The sequence below is a fragment of the Podarcis erhardii genome (genome assembly GCF_964252035.2).
Source record: "Podarcis erhardii genome assembly, chromosome: Z".
NCBI lineage: Eukaryota > Metazoa > Chordata > Lepidosauria > Squamata > Lacertidae > Podarcis > Podarcis erhardii.
This window is the reverse complement of record NC_138504.1, coordinates 34,181,010-34,194,297: the sequence shown is the minus strand read 5'-3', so window position 1 is coordinate 34,194,297 and position 13,288 is coordinate 34,181,010. Positions and strand designations below refer to the sequence as shown.

Sequence of the window (13,288 nt, the reverse complement as noted above, 5' to 3'; positions counted from 1 at the left end):
TGCTAGAGAGAACTCTGTGAGAGATTCTCCTACTGTATCCTGACATGGGGGAGGGCGTAGCTATATATTCTCCTGCCTGTCTGGGTTTGTTTTCTCTCTCTCTTCATCTTCCTCCCTCCACCATGTAAGCAATATGAGAACATCTGCAGTCTGAGCTCCAAGCTCAGACTCAATTTTTAAGCTAGACTTTAAACTAGACTAAGTATGTCTTTGTAACAATGATCATTTTAAGCCTGCCTGAATAAAGCTGCTATAGATCTGTTACTCTTCAACAAGTATTCTAAGTGAGTAAATGTTATTTTTATCTTTTACAAAGCTGTTTGTGTGATTGTTATTTTAAGTGGGAGAAAAGAAGGAAATACTAGGAAAGTCTAGTCTGCCTTAAAGCGTCCTGGATTACTTAAACTAAAGGGCTAAAACTAGCCTATCTAAGCTTCCCTTTAAACTGCAAAGGAATGGCACTCTGTTAAGCTCACAAATGTGAGGAAGGAAGGGTAATATCTAAAAAATATATCTTCTCCTACCATCTATTCACATTCTCATAATGACAAGGCAATTCTGGTGGTTCTCTGCACCACTAAGGTTCAGTCTGCTTCTGTTGGGTAGCAAACCTTCAGTACAGGAGGCCCTGTCCTGCGGAACTCTCTGCCAGTTCCGCAGGATTCCTTCCAGGCTTCTTTGAGATTCCTAAAAAAACAGGCCTTTGCCATGTGGATTTCTTTATCCCAACCAGTTTTTATTAATGTTTTTATTTATCTTATTGTAACTTTATATGCTCTATACCATCTTGCAGTATTTTATTTTTTAAAAAATGAATTTGCAGCCAGCCTGTGAAGACTCTGGATGAATCACTTTTACCAGTTCCAGATTCTCTCTTTCCCATTTTTCCAATCTTATATAAGGACTTAAGAAGAGCCTTGCAGACTTGTGGAAAACCCACAAGCAGGACCTGAGCACAACAGCATTTTCTAGTTGTTGTTCCCCATCAGCTGGTATTGCGAGGTACCCTTTGAAAGTACCCCCTAAGCCCCTGGGCTTAGAGATTATGCTATCACAACAGATGTCTATAAGAAAAGCCCTGGAGCTGGATCAGGCCAGTAGCCCATCTTCTCCAGCATCCTGTTCTCACTGTGGCCAACCAGATGCCCAGATGCACCAGTTTGCAAATAACTACAAACATTCACATGAAAATGCATCTGCATTCCCCCCCCCCCGTGCAAATCTGCCCAATATATACATTATGGTATGCAGAATTTCCCTAATACCATTTATTCCATACTGCTTAATCAAAACTATCATCACCATTATCTCAAAGCAGTTTGCATAAAACAGGGTAAAATATTAATCAAAAACAGACTTAAAAAAATAGTAGGCACCACAAGTTACCAAAATATAGCTAAAATCACAAATATATTGGATTGGATTGATTGCTAGTACTACTCAGAGTAGACCCTTTGAAAATCATGGGTGTGACTAACTTCCATGCAGTATATAAGAGTTACTGCCTCCAACCATGGTAGTCCAGCATAACTGTCATGGCTAGTAGCTATCAATAACCTCCATGGATTTATCCAATCATCTTTTAAAGCTATCCAAGTCTTCTGTGAGAATGAGTTCCACAGTATAACTCTGCACTACATAGAAAAATCATTTCTTTTATTTTCCCTGAATCATCCAGCATTCAGCTTCACTGGATGCCCACACATTAAATACATTCATTTGATTGGGTCTACTCAGATTAAACTCACCTGGACACAACCCACAGATAATATAGTGCATGTTTCCTATTTTCACCAATACATGCATTTTATGTGCAGTTTGTCCTAATACATGCTGCTTCTTTCTTTAGGGCAAAATTCAGAGAAGTGGGTGCTCAATTTTTTAGATATATACCGGTAGTTTTTCATATTTTTTTTATTAAAGAGTTTTCTTGGGTAACAATAGAACATATAAAGTCTCTGTTTTCAAGTCATAGAATCGTTCAAACAAATCAGTCATATTCAGAGTGAGATGTTACTGTTATAGGCAATAATAGGGTTGAGGGAAAACAGAAGTGAGAGCAGAGAAGGGAGGAAAAGGGAAGATAGTTAAGTTTCTTTCTTTTACATAGTATATAAGCAAAAGTTTTGTGTCAGCATCCCATAAACAGATACTTTCTTTTTGCTGGTGGATTGAGAGTCCAGGGGGCCTAGGGTGTGGTTGGTTGCAGTGGGGTTTTGTGTTTGTGTGCGCGCGCTGTTGGGTCAAGTTAACCATGTTGATTTCTATGCCGTTGTGGGGGATTGGTTATTGTCTTGTTGGCTTGCATATGTAATAAAGGGGAGCCATACTGGGGTGAAGGTGCCCTCCTGTGTTTGTCCCCATGCTAACTTCAATTTGTTAATTAGTTTTTCTAGCAGGGCAGTTTTCCCTTAAGAGTTTGTTACTAGTGATCTGTGTTCACTACCGAGAGATCCCTCCAGTGTCTAGTTATGGCACTTCTAGCAGTTGAAAGTAAGTGGTTTATGGTATGGCTTGGCTATCATTAATCACCACATAACTATCTCTGTTGAAGTTGTGCCAAGTCCACCATGTTTCCTCCCCATGGTTATCCTATTGTCTCCGTGGCAAAAGAGATAACAGGGTTTAACTTCCAGTGCTCTGAAAAGTCTGCTTTCCACACTGAGAGAGTGAGAAATTTTTGAAGGATTCATATGGGGGTTAGTAACCAAGAGCGGAAGAACTGCAATCTTGCCCAAATACCACATAATAATCCTAGGGGTCAGTCCTTAGGACAAAGGCCAGCTAAAACCCCACCCCCTTTCTTCAATTATTTGTGAGACTGTTATAAATTATGACTGAAGCTATTTGTCTGCCAGTTGAAACATACATCTGGAACACAACCCAATTGCTGGCTTAAGAAGAGATGACAATTCAAAAGCTTAAGCGAAATGAAAAAGATGCTTTAATCGTTTGTACCTGAGAAAGATTCTAAACAGCCAAGAGGTGTTCCAACTGTATTTTGTTTTATTTTTAATCCTCCATCTCGCTGATGAAAGTGCTGGTTGTAAGGTGAAATTACATAATTACACCACTGTGAGAAAGGAATGCAAGATGAAAAAAACTATCTCATTTGATGGCAACCCAGTTGTTTAATCCCCCTCCATATTTATTTAGGACTACAGCTCCCATCAGTCTTAACCGTTGGCTGTGCTGGCCTCCTCTTGTATTATGCCATGAGGCAGGCATGGGCCACTGCAGGCCTGGGGGTCAAATGTGCCCCTCCAGGCCCCTCTAACTGACCGCTGTAATCTGTGTTGGGAGTGAAAGGACAACACATGCAACAGGTTACCTGAACCAGCAGGGAGCAATAGAGAGCAAAGCAACCTTTTCCAGGCTTACAAGAGAAGGAAAAAAACACCCCTTACTATTTCAGTTCTCTTCACCAACCACCATTTTATAAACCTTTATGATATATCCTCTGCCTCTTCCATCCCACACACAAAAAACCCCCCTCAAATACTTCCACCTATTTTACACCCTGATCCTTTAAATTGCCCTTTCCTCTGTTTGTTCTTCCTCCATGATATATTTATTGCATTTTTAGCCCACATTTTCCTCCAAGGGGCTCACAACCATGTGAGGTAGGTTAGGTTGAGAGGCAGTGACTGGTCCAAGGTCACATCCAGTAAGCTTCATGAATGAGTGGGGACTTGAACCCTGGTCTCTCAAGTCTCAGTCCAACACTCAAATTACTTTGCCGCACTGCCCCCCTCTCTTTGAGATAACCAGAGACAATGAGGCTGTGCCATAAATGGGAGTAAATAGGTATACTACAGAAAAGTACCAAAGTTTCCTAAGTGCTCAGCCTGTGCTTGGATGTCATGCCCCTTCAGATGGCAGACAGGGAGTCAGACGACAGAGGCCTAATTTATGCAAAAAAAAATGTATTTATTTTATTTATTTCACAAGATTTGTGTGCCGCTTGGTTGCAATAAAACCTCAAAATGGCTTACAAAAAAAAGTGCAAGGAGAAGCATTCATTCCCGCAAACTCCTCACCAAATGGAAGGTATGATATAGCCCAGAATGAAGTGGTATAGTCCAAACCAGGGTCATGCTACCTCAGCCGCTGCCTGTGAGCAGTAAAGAGGCTTCCGTTTACTCGTTATCTGCTTTCACAAGGGAGGGCTTGGACATATTTGGAAGGGATGATTATTATTATTTTGTCAAGGTCTGTGATGCCAAGGAATCTGGAGTGAAATCTGGATAATGGAAAGGCATTTGAGATCAAGGCCCTCTGAGAGATGCGGATTTGTAGTGTATTAAAGGATTATTCAAATTTTCTTTATGCAAATGTGACTTTGCAAAAATTTGACAGCTGATGATAAAAAGCCCTGTTTAAGGAGGCTCCACTTGAGAGCTTTAGCACTCCATTATATGGTTTGAGTGGCATGTCTGCCCAAATCCAGTCAGATGGGGCAGAAAAGGAGGAAGAGGAAGTAAGGAGGAAAGCCCACCTTGTTCTGCACACTAGCCAAGTTTTTCAGATCTGGCAGAGACACCCTCATAACAGTGTCCTTAGAGGGGTGGCCATAGCTCAGTGGTTGGAGCATCTGTCTTGCATGCATTATATCTCAGGTGCATTCTCTGACATCTCCAGGTAAGACTGGAAGAGACTCCTGCCTGAAACTCTGGAGAGCTTCTACCAGTCAGAGTATACAATACTGAGCTAGCTGGACCAAGGTTCTGACCAAGGCAGCTTCTTCCTATGTTCCCGGGAAGGGCTGTAGCTCAGTAGCAAAGCATCTGCCTTGCATGCAGAAGGTCCTAGGTTTAATCCCCAGTGGTGTCTCTGGGTATAGACTCACAGAATCATAGAATTGTGGAGTTGGAAAGGACCCTGAGGGTCATCTAGTCCAACCCTCTCCAATGCAGGAATCTCAAATAAAGCATTCATGACAGGTGTTCATCCAACCTCTGCTTAAAAACCTCCAATGAAGGAGAGTCCACCACTTTCCAAGGGAGTCTGTTCCATTGTGAAACAACTCTTACCATCAGAAAGCAATTCCTGATGTTTAGTTGGAATCTGTAGCTTGAATCCATTGGTTGGGTCCTACTCTCTGGAGCAGGAGAAAACAAGCTTGCTCCATCTTCCACATGACAGCCCTTTAGATAGTTGAAGGTAGGACTGGTGAAGACTCCTGCTGAAACCCTGGAGAGCCACTGATGGTCATTGTAGACAATACTGAGATAGTGGAGAGAATGGTATTACTCCAGGAAAACTGGTGGGAAATATTGTTAAAGATAAAATAACCAAAAATGTGGAAGAACAAGCCTTGCTGAAGCAGAGCCAGCATGGCTTCTGCGGGGGGTGAGTTCGGTCTCGACAACCTATCAGAGTTGTTTGAGAGTGTCAAGAAGTATATAGCTAAAAATGTTTCAGTTGACATTGTGTACTTGTCAGCAAAAATTCCCAAGTAAATTAGCAGTCATGAAATAAGAAGAGAGATCCTGTCATTTGTTTTGTGACTAATGCATTTTCCAAACTTTTATTTTCTGGAGTACTGTTGTTGTTTAGTCGTTTAGTCATGTCTGACTCTTCGTGACCCTATGGACCAGAGCACACCAGGCACTCCTGTCTTCCACTGTCTTCCGCAGTTTGGTCAAACTCATGCTGGTAGCTTCGAGAACACTGTTCAACCATCTCGTCCTCTGTCGTCCTCTTCTCCTTGTGCCCTCAATCTTTCCCAACATCAGGGTCTTTTCCAGGGAGTCTTCTCTGGAGTACTACCCTGCCTGTTTTTTGCCTGATTAAAAATAAAGGCACTACAGTGCTTTGCCCTTACACTGAACCACAACGCTGGGAGCAGCAATCTCCAACCCATGCCAATGTGCAGCCATCTTCCTTGCCTCTGGTCCGTGACCAGCGACCCATCCTCTTTCTCTCCCAACTCTTAAGAGTGTGGTCTCCCTTCCCTGGCAATGTGTGGTGTGACTCAGGCTCTCCCTAACTTCATCAGGATCCCCAGTAAATCGGATTAGGAGCATTCAGGTGCAGGACACAGATATCTGGTGGTGAATGTCAGAGGCCCTGGGGCATTGAATGTCCCAAGAGCTGCACGCGGTCCATCTTTAGAAGAGCAGATGGAAGCCTGTCTCCTTCTCCTGCTCGCTTTGTCTGCTCCACCAATTTAATTTAAAACTGCAATGCCATACATCTATTTGATTGTAGCTCCGAGGGATGTTGCCTGCTCTAATCCCTAATTTAATGCATCAACAACGGGTTTTTAAAAACAACTTGTAAGTCACATTCCCTCCCCCTTTTTGCTGATTTTTAGTTTCCCAAAGGATGTTTTCATTTCTTACTGGTGCAACACACTGAAAGATTTGGCTTTCTCAAGGTTTCTGGAATGAATATCTTGGATAATTTATCACAAGCCGTTACTAGATCAGTCTTCACTGTGTCTAAGGGAGTGCAGGGCAAAACACACTTACAGCTCAGCACACACTAGGAAATGTCTCAAGGTGGACATTGAACTAGAAGAGCATGGGAGGATAAATATCCATATCCATTGAACTGATCTTTCCTGCTGGCTTGGAGTTGACCATACAGTCAAAGCAGGGTTGCAATGCTGGGAGTTTAAGCTTAATTACATAGGCATAGATTAGATTGCCCTGTCTGAGTCGTGCATGTCAAGAGTCAGGGGCAGGGGAGGGTCCTGAAAGCAAACAAGCCTACTGATCTATTCTGCCTCAGTCAGATCACACCTGGAGTACTGTGCCCAGTTCTAGGCACCACGATTAATGAAGGATATTGACAAGCTGGAATATGTGCAGAAGAGGGTGGCCAAGATGATAAAGGGTCTGGAAACTAAGCCTTATGAGGAATGATTGAGGGAATTAGATATGTTTAACCTGGAAAAGAGAGGAGATATTATAGCCATCTTCAAAAATCTAAAAGGCTGTCACAAGCTTGTTTTATCCTGCTCTTGAGGGAAGGACCTGAACCAATGGATTCAAGTTACAAGAAAGGAGATTATGACTCAACATCAGGAAGTACGTTCTGACAGCACCCAACGGGTAGAGCAAAACCTCATATGAATTGTCATGTCTACGGAGATATTCACTACTGAGGAGAGCAGATGGCTTAAGAAAGGGGAAGCCATGGGTTCTTAAGGCAAGGTAAAAGTCAGCACCATGGAGAGATACCAATATATGAGTTCAGCACCATGGATAGCCCTCTTGCAGCTCAGGTCAAGCATCCCCATTCAGCACCATGGAGAGATACCAAGATATGACCTCAGGACCATGGACAGCACTTCTGCAGCTAAGTTCAAACATCCAGTTTGGATCTGGACAACTGGCTGAGTTTAACACCAGGGTTTAGTAGAGATTGACTAGAAGTCCTGCCTCCTGGCCAGTTAAAGGGTTGGTGCCACCTTCTCCAGTTGTTGGGGTTTCCAGTTGTGAAGATCTCTCCTCAGGCCTTCCTTGAGCCTCCAGGAAGCCTGTGGACTAACCATCAAAGCCTGACAACAGAAGGATCTCCTTGGGGCTCAAGGGAGGGAAACTGGGCCTGGATCCATCACCTCCCTGGACCTGAAGTTGCTGCATGAATTCACCTCCTGGGAGCCCTGGACCACTGCCTAGCCAAAAATTAATTTTGCCTCGACCCTTCAAGTAGGAAATGTTATTACTAAGAGAGAGAGGCCATGCCGGTTACAATTAAACAGGGCAGAGAAAGGAAGAAAGAATATCCAGCTGCCTATCCCAGAACTACCTCCAAGATTAAACAGTTGCTCCCGATGCTTTTAAAGTATTGAATGACACAAAGAGACCTTGTGGGAGTCACTGACATGAGGCTGAGGGTCATTAAGAGAAACCTTAATATGGAAAGACAGCCTGTTCCATGCTGCCTCTTACGACAAAAGCCAGTTCGAGGGGCAGAGAGCCCCCATAGTTCTTGCTCTATTGGCAACCTCTTGTGTGCGCACTTGGAACCCTGTTGAGAGACCCTTCATTGTGCTTACCTCTTCTCTGGGGCTACCAATTAACACTCACAGAACCACTGACATGAAAAGCCCTGCATGGCTGTAAGTAACGCTCCTGCTTTGATCCTAATCGTTCCTCTGGTTCCTTTGAATGCCATTCTGTTGCAAAAGAGACTTTGTTTTTCTGTTTTGTTTTCTTTGAATTGTAACAGGTGTCGCCCACAGCACCAGGCGCTTTGGCACATCTTGTGATGCCAGGCTTGCTTTGGAGACAAAAGGGGGAGTAATCATGGGGACTGGGATAAGGATCAGAGGAAAACAGACCCCCAGAAGTCAGGCCCACTCTTTCCCCATGTTTCCAGGATCACCATATCAGAAGAGTTTAGACGGGAATGATGTCTATGTAAAAAATAATAATGAGTCAAACTCTAGAGCAGGGCTGGGCAAGGGGCTGCTTGCTTAGCCTGGTGGTCCAATTCCCTTCTGGGTGATATTCCAGGAGCTACTTGCAAGTGAGGGGTGGGGCCAGAAGCAAAAGTGGGTGGAGCAAGAGAGGTTTAACTCTTGTACAGTAGGCTGGTTTGTAACACTCTCACACCCACCCCTGGGGCCTGAGGTTCCCTGCTCCTGATCTAGAGAAATAATCAGAGGGTCTCCAGAAAAGGCCAAACCCATCAGAAGAATCCCTTAATGCATCTTGAAAGAAGCCCCATTGAACACAATAGGACATGTCTACTAGGTATGCTGACTGTGCTTCCACTGATGGAGGTAGAAATGCTTCTGAAAACCAAATGCTGGAGGCCACAAGAGGAGAGAGAGAGCTCTTGGGCTTGGTCCTGCTTGTAAGCTTCCCATGGAGGCATCTGGGTAGCCACTGTGAGAAGAGGATGCTGGACTAGATGGGCTATTGGCCTGATCTAGCAGGACTCGTAGTATGTTCTCCCTCTACTGCTGAAGGCAGTAATGCTTCTGAATTCCAGTTGCTGGGGATTGCAGAAGAAGATGATGCTCTTGTGTTAAGGTCTTCCTTGCAGGATTCCCTCAGACATCTGAACAGTCACTGAGAGAACAGGATGCTGGACCAGAAGGGCCAATGGTCTGATTCAGCAGGCCCTTCTTATGTGACATCCTTCTGATTAAATCTGCATTGTCTTGCTTTGTACAACCATCTCCCCTTGGCCCAAGCAAGCAATATTTGTGGGGAGTGTCTGCCTTTCAAGTACATGTCCGAAGCAGCTATGGAAAACAGCTTGCAAAAAGTTGTCTGTTAGGAGGAAAGCACACTAAAATGCAGAGAAATCTCCATAAGGATTTCTTTGTTTGTTTGTTTGTTTGTTTGTTTTTGAAGCAAACTGGGGGCAGGGTGAGAAACAGAGGAAAACTGAACAGACAGATTTATCCAACCTTACTCTCAGGGAAGTGTGTGCAAGACAGCAAACTTTAGGGAACGCCAGGTGCAGGCAGCTAGGGGGATCGTGGCCTGATTAGAACACTTCTTATTTAGGACAGAACTGTGACAACATGGAGCAATGGAGAGCAGGAGAACAGGAATGGAAATGGCATCACCCACCTATTGAAAGTGCTGCATCATAAACATCCATCCAAGCCGAAAGGCCAGTCTCCCCACTCGGTGACCTCTTCTCAGATGCTAAGGTCACTGCTGGCTTCTGGGAAAATCCAGCTGCTCACTTGTCACACACAGATGGGAAGCAGCAGCTCCTGCAAAGGAGAGAACGTTTTCTTGAAATGCAACTGGGAGGAAGAGGAAGTTAGAAAGGAAGCTTTCGATGTTGTCGTTAATGCAGCTCTTTATCCAAAATGATGAAAACTGAGAGGCATCTCCAAATGAAAACTGAGAGGCTGGGAGAGACACCCTGTCTATGAAACCATGGAGAGATGCTGCCAGTCAGTGTATGCAGTACTGAGCTAGATAGACTTCAGTGGACTGGCTCTATATGAGGCAGCTTGCCATGTTCTTATTTAATTCAGTTCTTTATTCAGAACCACGAGGACTAGAATCTTACTTTATTTTGAGGGGAAAGGATACAGTTCATTAGTGGAGCACACGTTTTGCATTCAGAAGGTCCCAGGTTTGGACCTTGGCAGCATTTCCAGGTAGGACTGAAGAAAAACTCTCCATCTGAAATCCTGAGAGCTATTGTCAGGGAGGACAATAGGCAGCTTCCTATGTGAAGAAATGAAGAGTGCTGTCCTTTGCATTTTAAGCCTAGGCTAAATCTTGGAGCTCAAAGTGAGTTTGCCACACACACACACAAACACTGAGATGCTTTTCACTGATTTTCCTAGACAACAACCTCCAATGTTTGCTGGTGGAGGGAAGGAGAGAAAGAGATCAGATCCATGAGTCTCATGCACCTACATTGTTTCTCATACTTCCAGCAACTCTGTATTGCCCTACACACACACACACACACACACACACACACACACACACACACACCATAGACCAGACCAGACCACAAAGAATGCACTTGTCTTTGGGTATCGGATCTCCAGGAGTTGACGGAAGGGCTTCCTTTTGCTGCCATTGCATTTCTGATGCATCTGGCTGAATGAGCCTGTAAGGGAATCTGGCACAGAGAACCAAGTAAGAGCCAAAGTCAGCATCAGGTCAGAAATGGAAAGAAATCCTATTCACACTTAAAGGGGGGGGCATACCATAATTCGCTTTTCAAAACAATGGGTTGTGTGCACTAGTGCTACTCAGAGTAGAGCCACTGAAAATAATGGACAGAGCTAACTTGGGTCTGTACATTTCATTGGGGCTACTCTCCATGGAACTTCACTGGATACATCCCACTGGATACAATGCAGCCATCCTTTGAAATGTGCACTTCTCTGAATTTTGCAATGCAATTCCGTGGCCCCAAATGAATATACTAAAGTTTGCATAAAAATGCAGACATTAGTGAAAATAGCATGCAAGGATCAATGCTGGTCTTTGATTGTAACAGTAAAGAGTTGATTTGAGCACACAAAAATGCATCATTATAGGAAATGGCCTTGCAAAAATGTGTTTCTTAGGCAACGTTGCCTACATAACATTTATATTAGGAGAAATTCACACCCGAATGCTAATGATTATTTTAAAAAATGAAAATTGCAAACTGACATGGAAATGTGAAGATATGAATGTAAGATTGGAAAAATCAGAAACGGGGAGAAAGCCCGATTCACCCTCCTCAAGTACTGGAAATCATGGATTACATCTGTCCAATGGCAGAGAGAAGGAGATTTTGACAGGTATGCTTTTTCTAACTGCTATGAGGTGACAAGATACTGTAATCCTCTCTTTTCTGAAACCCCAAGTCACCTTGAGAATATTTTTAGACCTGTAACAAATGAAACAACAACCCTGGTATGTCATCTTTTGGGGAACGAGGGTTGCTTTGGAGGAACACTTGCTCCAATTTGGAAGAAGGAGAAGTGAAGCTTAGACCATGGATGCAGAGTTTGCCGGTTAAGCTTCTCTTTCTGGGCAGCGTTAGCAGGGCTTTTTTTTCCCCCCTTAAAAAAAAAAAAAAAGAGGAGATAAAATCCATCCAGTCTACTTCAATTGCCTCTGATAATGTCCATTGAGAATTAAAGCCAATTAAGGCAAGGGGGAAATGGAAAGCGACAAAGCCTTTGGCCCAGGAAAGGAGGAGGGGTGGTGGACACAAGGAGGGGGTCAATGCCACAATCCAATTTCCCAACCACTAAATGCAATTAAGTGGGAATTACTTACCCTATTTGCCTAGGAGGGCCAGCCTATAAATCGAAATGACCCAATCACTTCTTTTCTATTTGAGGATGCAAACCGCAAGGATGAAGCAGAAGCCGAGACCCTCCTGCCTGACTCTCAAGCTCCGGGAAGTGGCCTCCATGTATTTCACAGGGGTGGCCATCTTCCTGGTCATCTTGGTGGTTGCTCTGCAGGGCACAGATCCGAGGGAGAGTGGCTTCCTCTACAGGGTGTCCCTGGACCCTCAAGGCCTCCTGGAGCTCTCATGGAACATCAGCTACCCCCTGCAGGAGGTGTATTTCCAGATCCTGGTCAAGGAGCTCAAATATGGGATCCTTTTCGGCATGTCTGACCGAGGAGGCTTTCAGAACGCTGATCTGGCTGTCCTCTGGAGTGATGGACGCCAGTCCTATTTCGCAGTAAGTCTGTTGCTAGGCTTCATCCTGCATTTGGGCTTGGGACCATGAAGACTTTTCCCTTCTGCTTTGGGAAATGAGGTTTAACATGAGTCTGGGTTAGGGGATCGAGGGAAGCACTTTCTTTGCATGCAGAAGGTTCAGTCGCAGAAATACCCCTGCCGAAAACCCTGGAGAGCCACTGCCAATCAAGTGTAGACAATACTGAGTTAGATGGACCAGTGGTTTGACTTGGTATAATACGTCTTCCCATGTTCTCATTTAACTCAACCTATGCAGATACATGAGGACTGGGATCTTACTTTCATTTTTAGATGAAATAGCTCAGTGGTCAACCATCTGCTCTGCATGCAGAATGTCCCCGGTTCAATCCCCAATGGGAGCCTGAAACCTCGGAGAACTGCTGCTGGTCCATCTGAGCAATATTGAGCTAGATGGATCATCAGCCTGACTTGATAAAAGATGTTTTCTCATGTTCATATTTCTTTGAGCATAGTATCTTGTGTTCATTGACCTTTCCCCACTATCAGTTAATGAGCAGATCATTTGTAGAGAAAATTTCAGTGAAATCTGCAAGGTGGGGAGTTCTGGGTTTTTACCATGCTTACTTTATTCCAGCTGAATCCCCAAGGAAGATGTTTCAGAAAAGAGCATTCATCGCTTGGTTTTCCATGCTTGCTAAGCACTTTTTGTTTAAGCAATCCTCCTCAAACATGTACTTTTATTATGCACATCTGTTTTGAAAATCTGTTTTCACTATATGCTGTGAATTTTGTTACTCTTCCTTGCTTTAAAAACCTGTCCTAATGGCTACTGGAAGGTGATAGACTCCCTTCATTGGAGTATTTTAAGCAGAGGTCAGATGGCCATCCATCAGGGATTCTTTAGCTGTGATTCCTGTGTTGCAGTATGACCCTTGAGGTGCCTTCCAGCTGTACAATTCTATGATTCCATTGTTCTTTTTTCAGTGAATACTTTATAGCCTTTTATGTTGACTGCTTAGATATTATTTATTTTTTAAGGCTTTTTATAAATCTTGCCAAATACATAGAGGCAACTCCTCCCTCATAGGCTTTTTTCAGATCAAGAAGCACAGAAAGCCAGGGAGGTGGTAGAAAGCTGGAGAAAGATTTACAGGAAAGAATAGGCACACAC

At 43.8% G+C, this 13,288-nt stretch overlaps 1 protein-coding gene across 3 annotated transcripts in view; it reads left to right on the top strand.

Moving 5' to 3' along the window:
- DBH (dopamine beta-hydroxylase) overlaps positions 1 to 13,288 on the top strand; it is a 35,997-nt gene that overhangs the window by 627 nt on the left and 22,082 nt on the right. Inside the window, exons 1-2 of one of the 3 annotated variants that reach the window (XM_081847077.1) lie at positions 18 to 284; positions 11,785 to 12,136. In XM_081847077.1, coding sequence (XP_081703203.1) covers positions 11,786 to 12,136 — 351 coding nt within the window. In that variant the 5' untranslated portion in view covers positions 18 to 284; position 11,785. Of the gene's footprint in view, positions 1 to 17; positions 285 to 11,740; positions 12,137 to 13,288 lie in introns of those variants that run through there. The other 2 variants (XM_081847078.1, XM_081847076.1) reach the window with 2 other exon arrangements.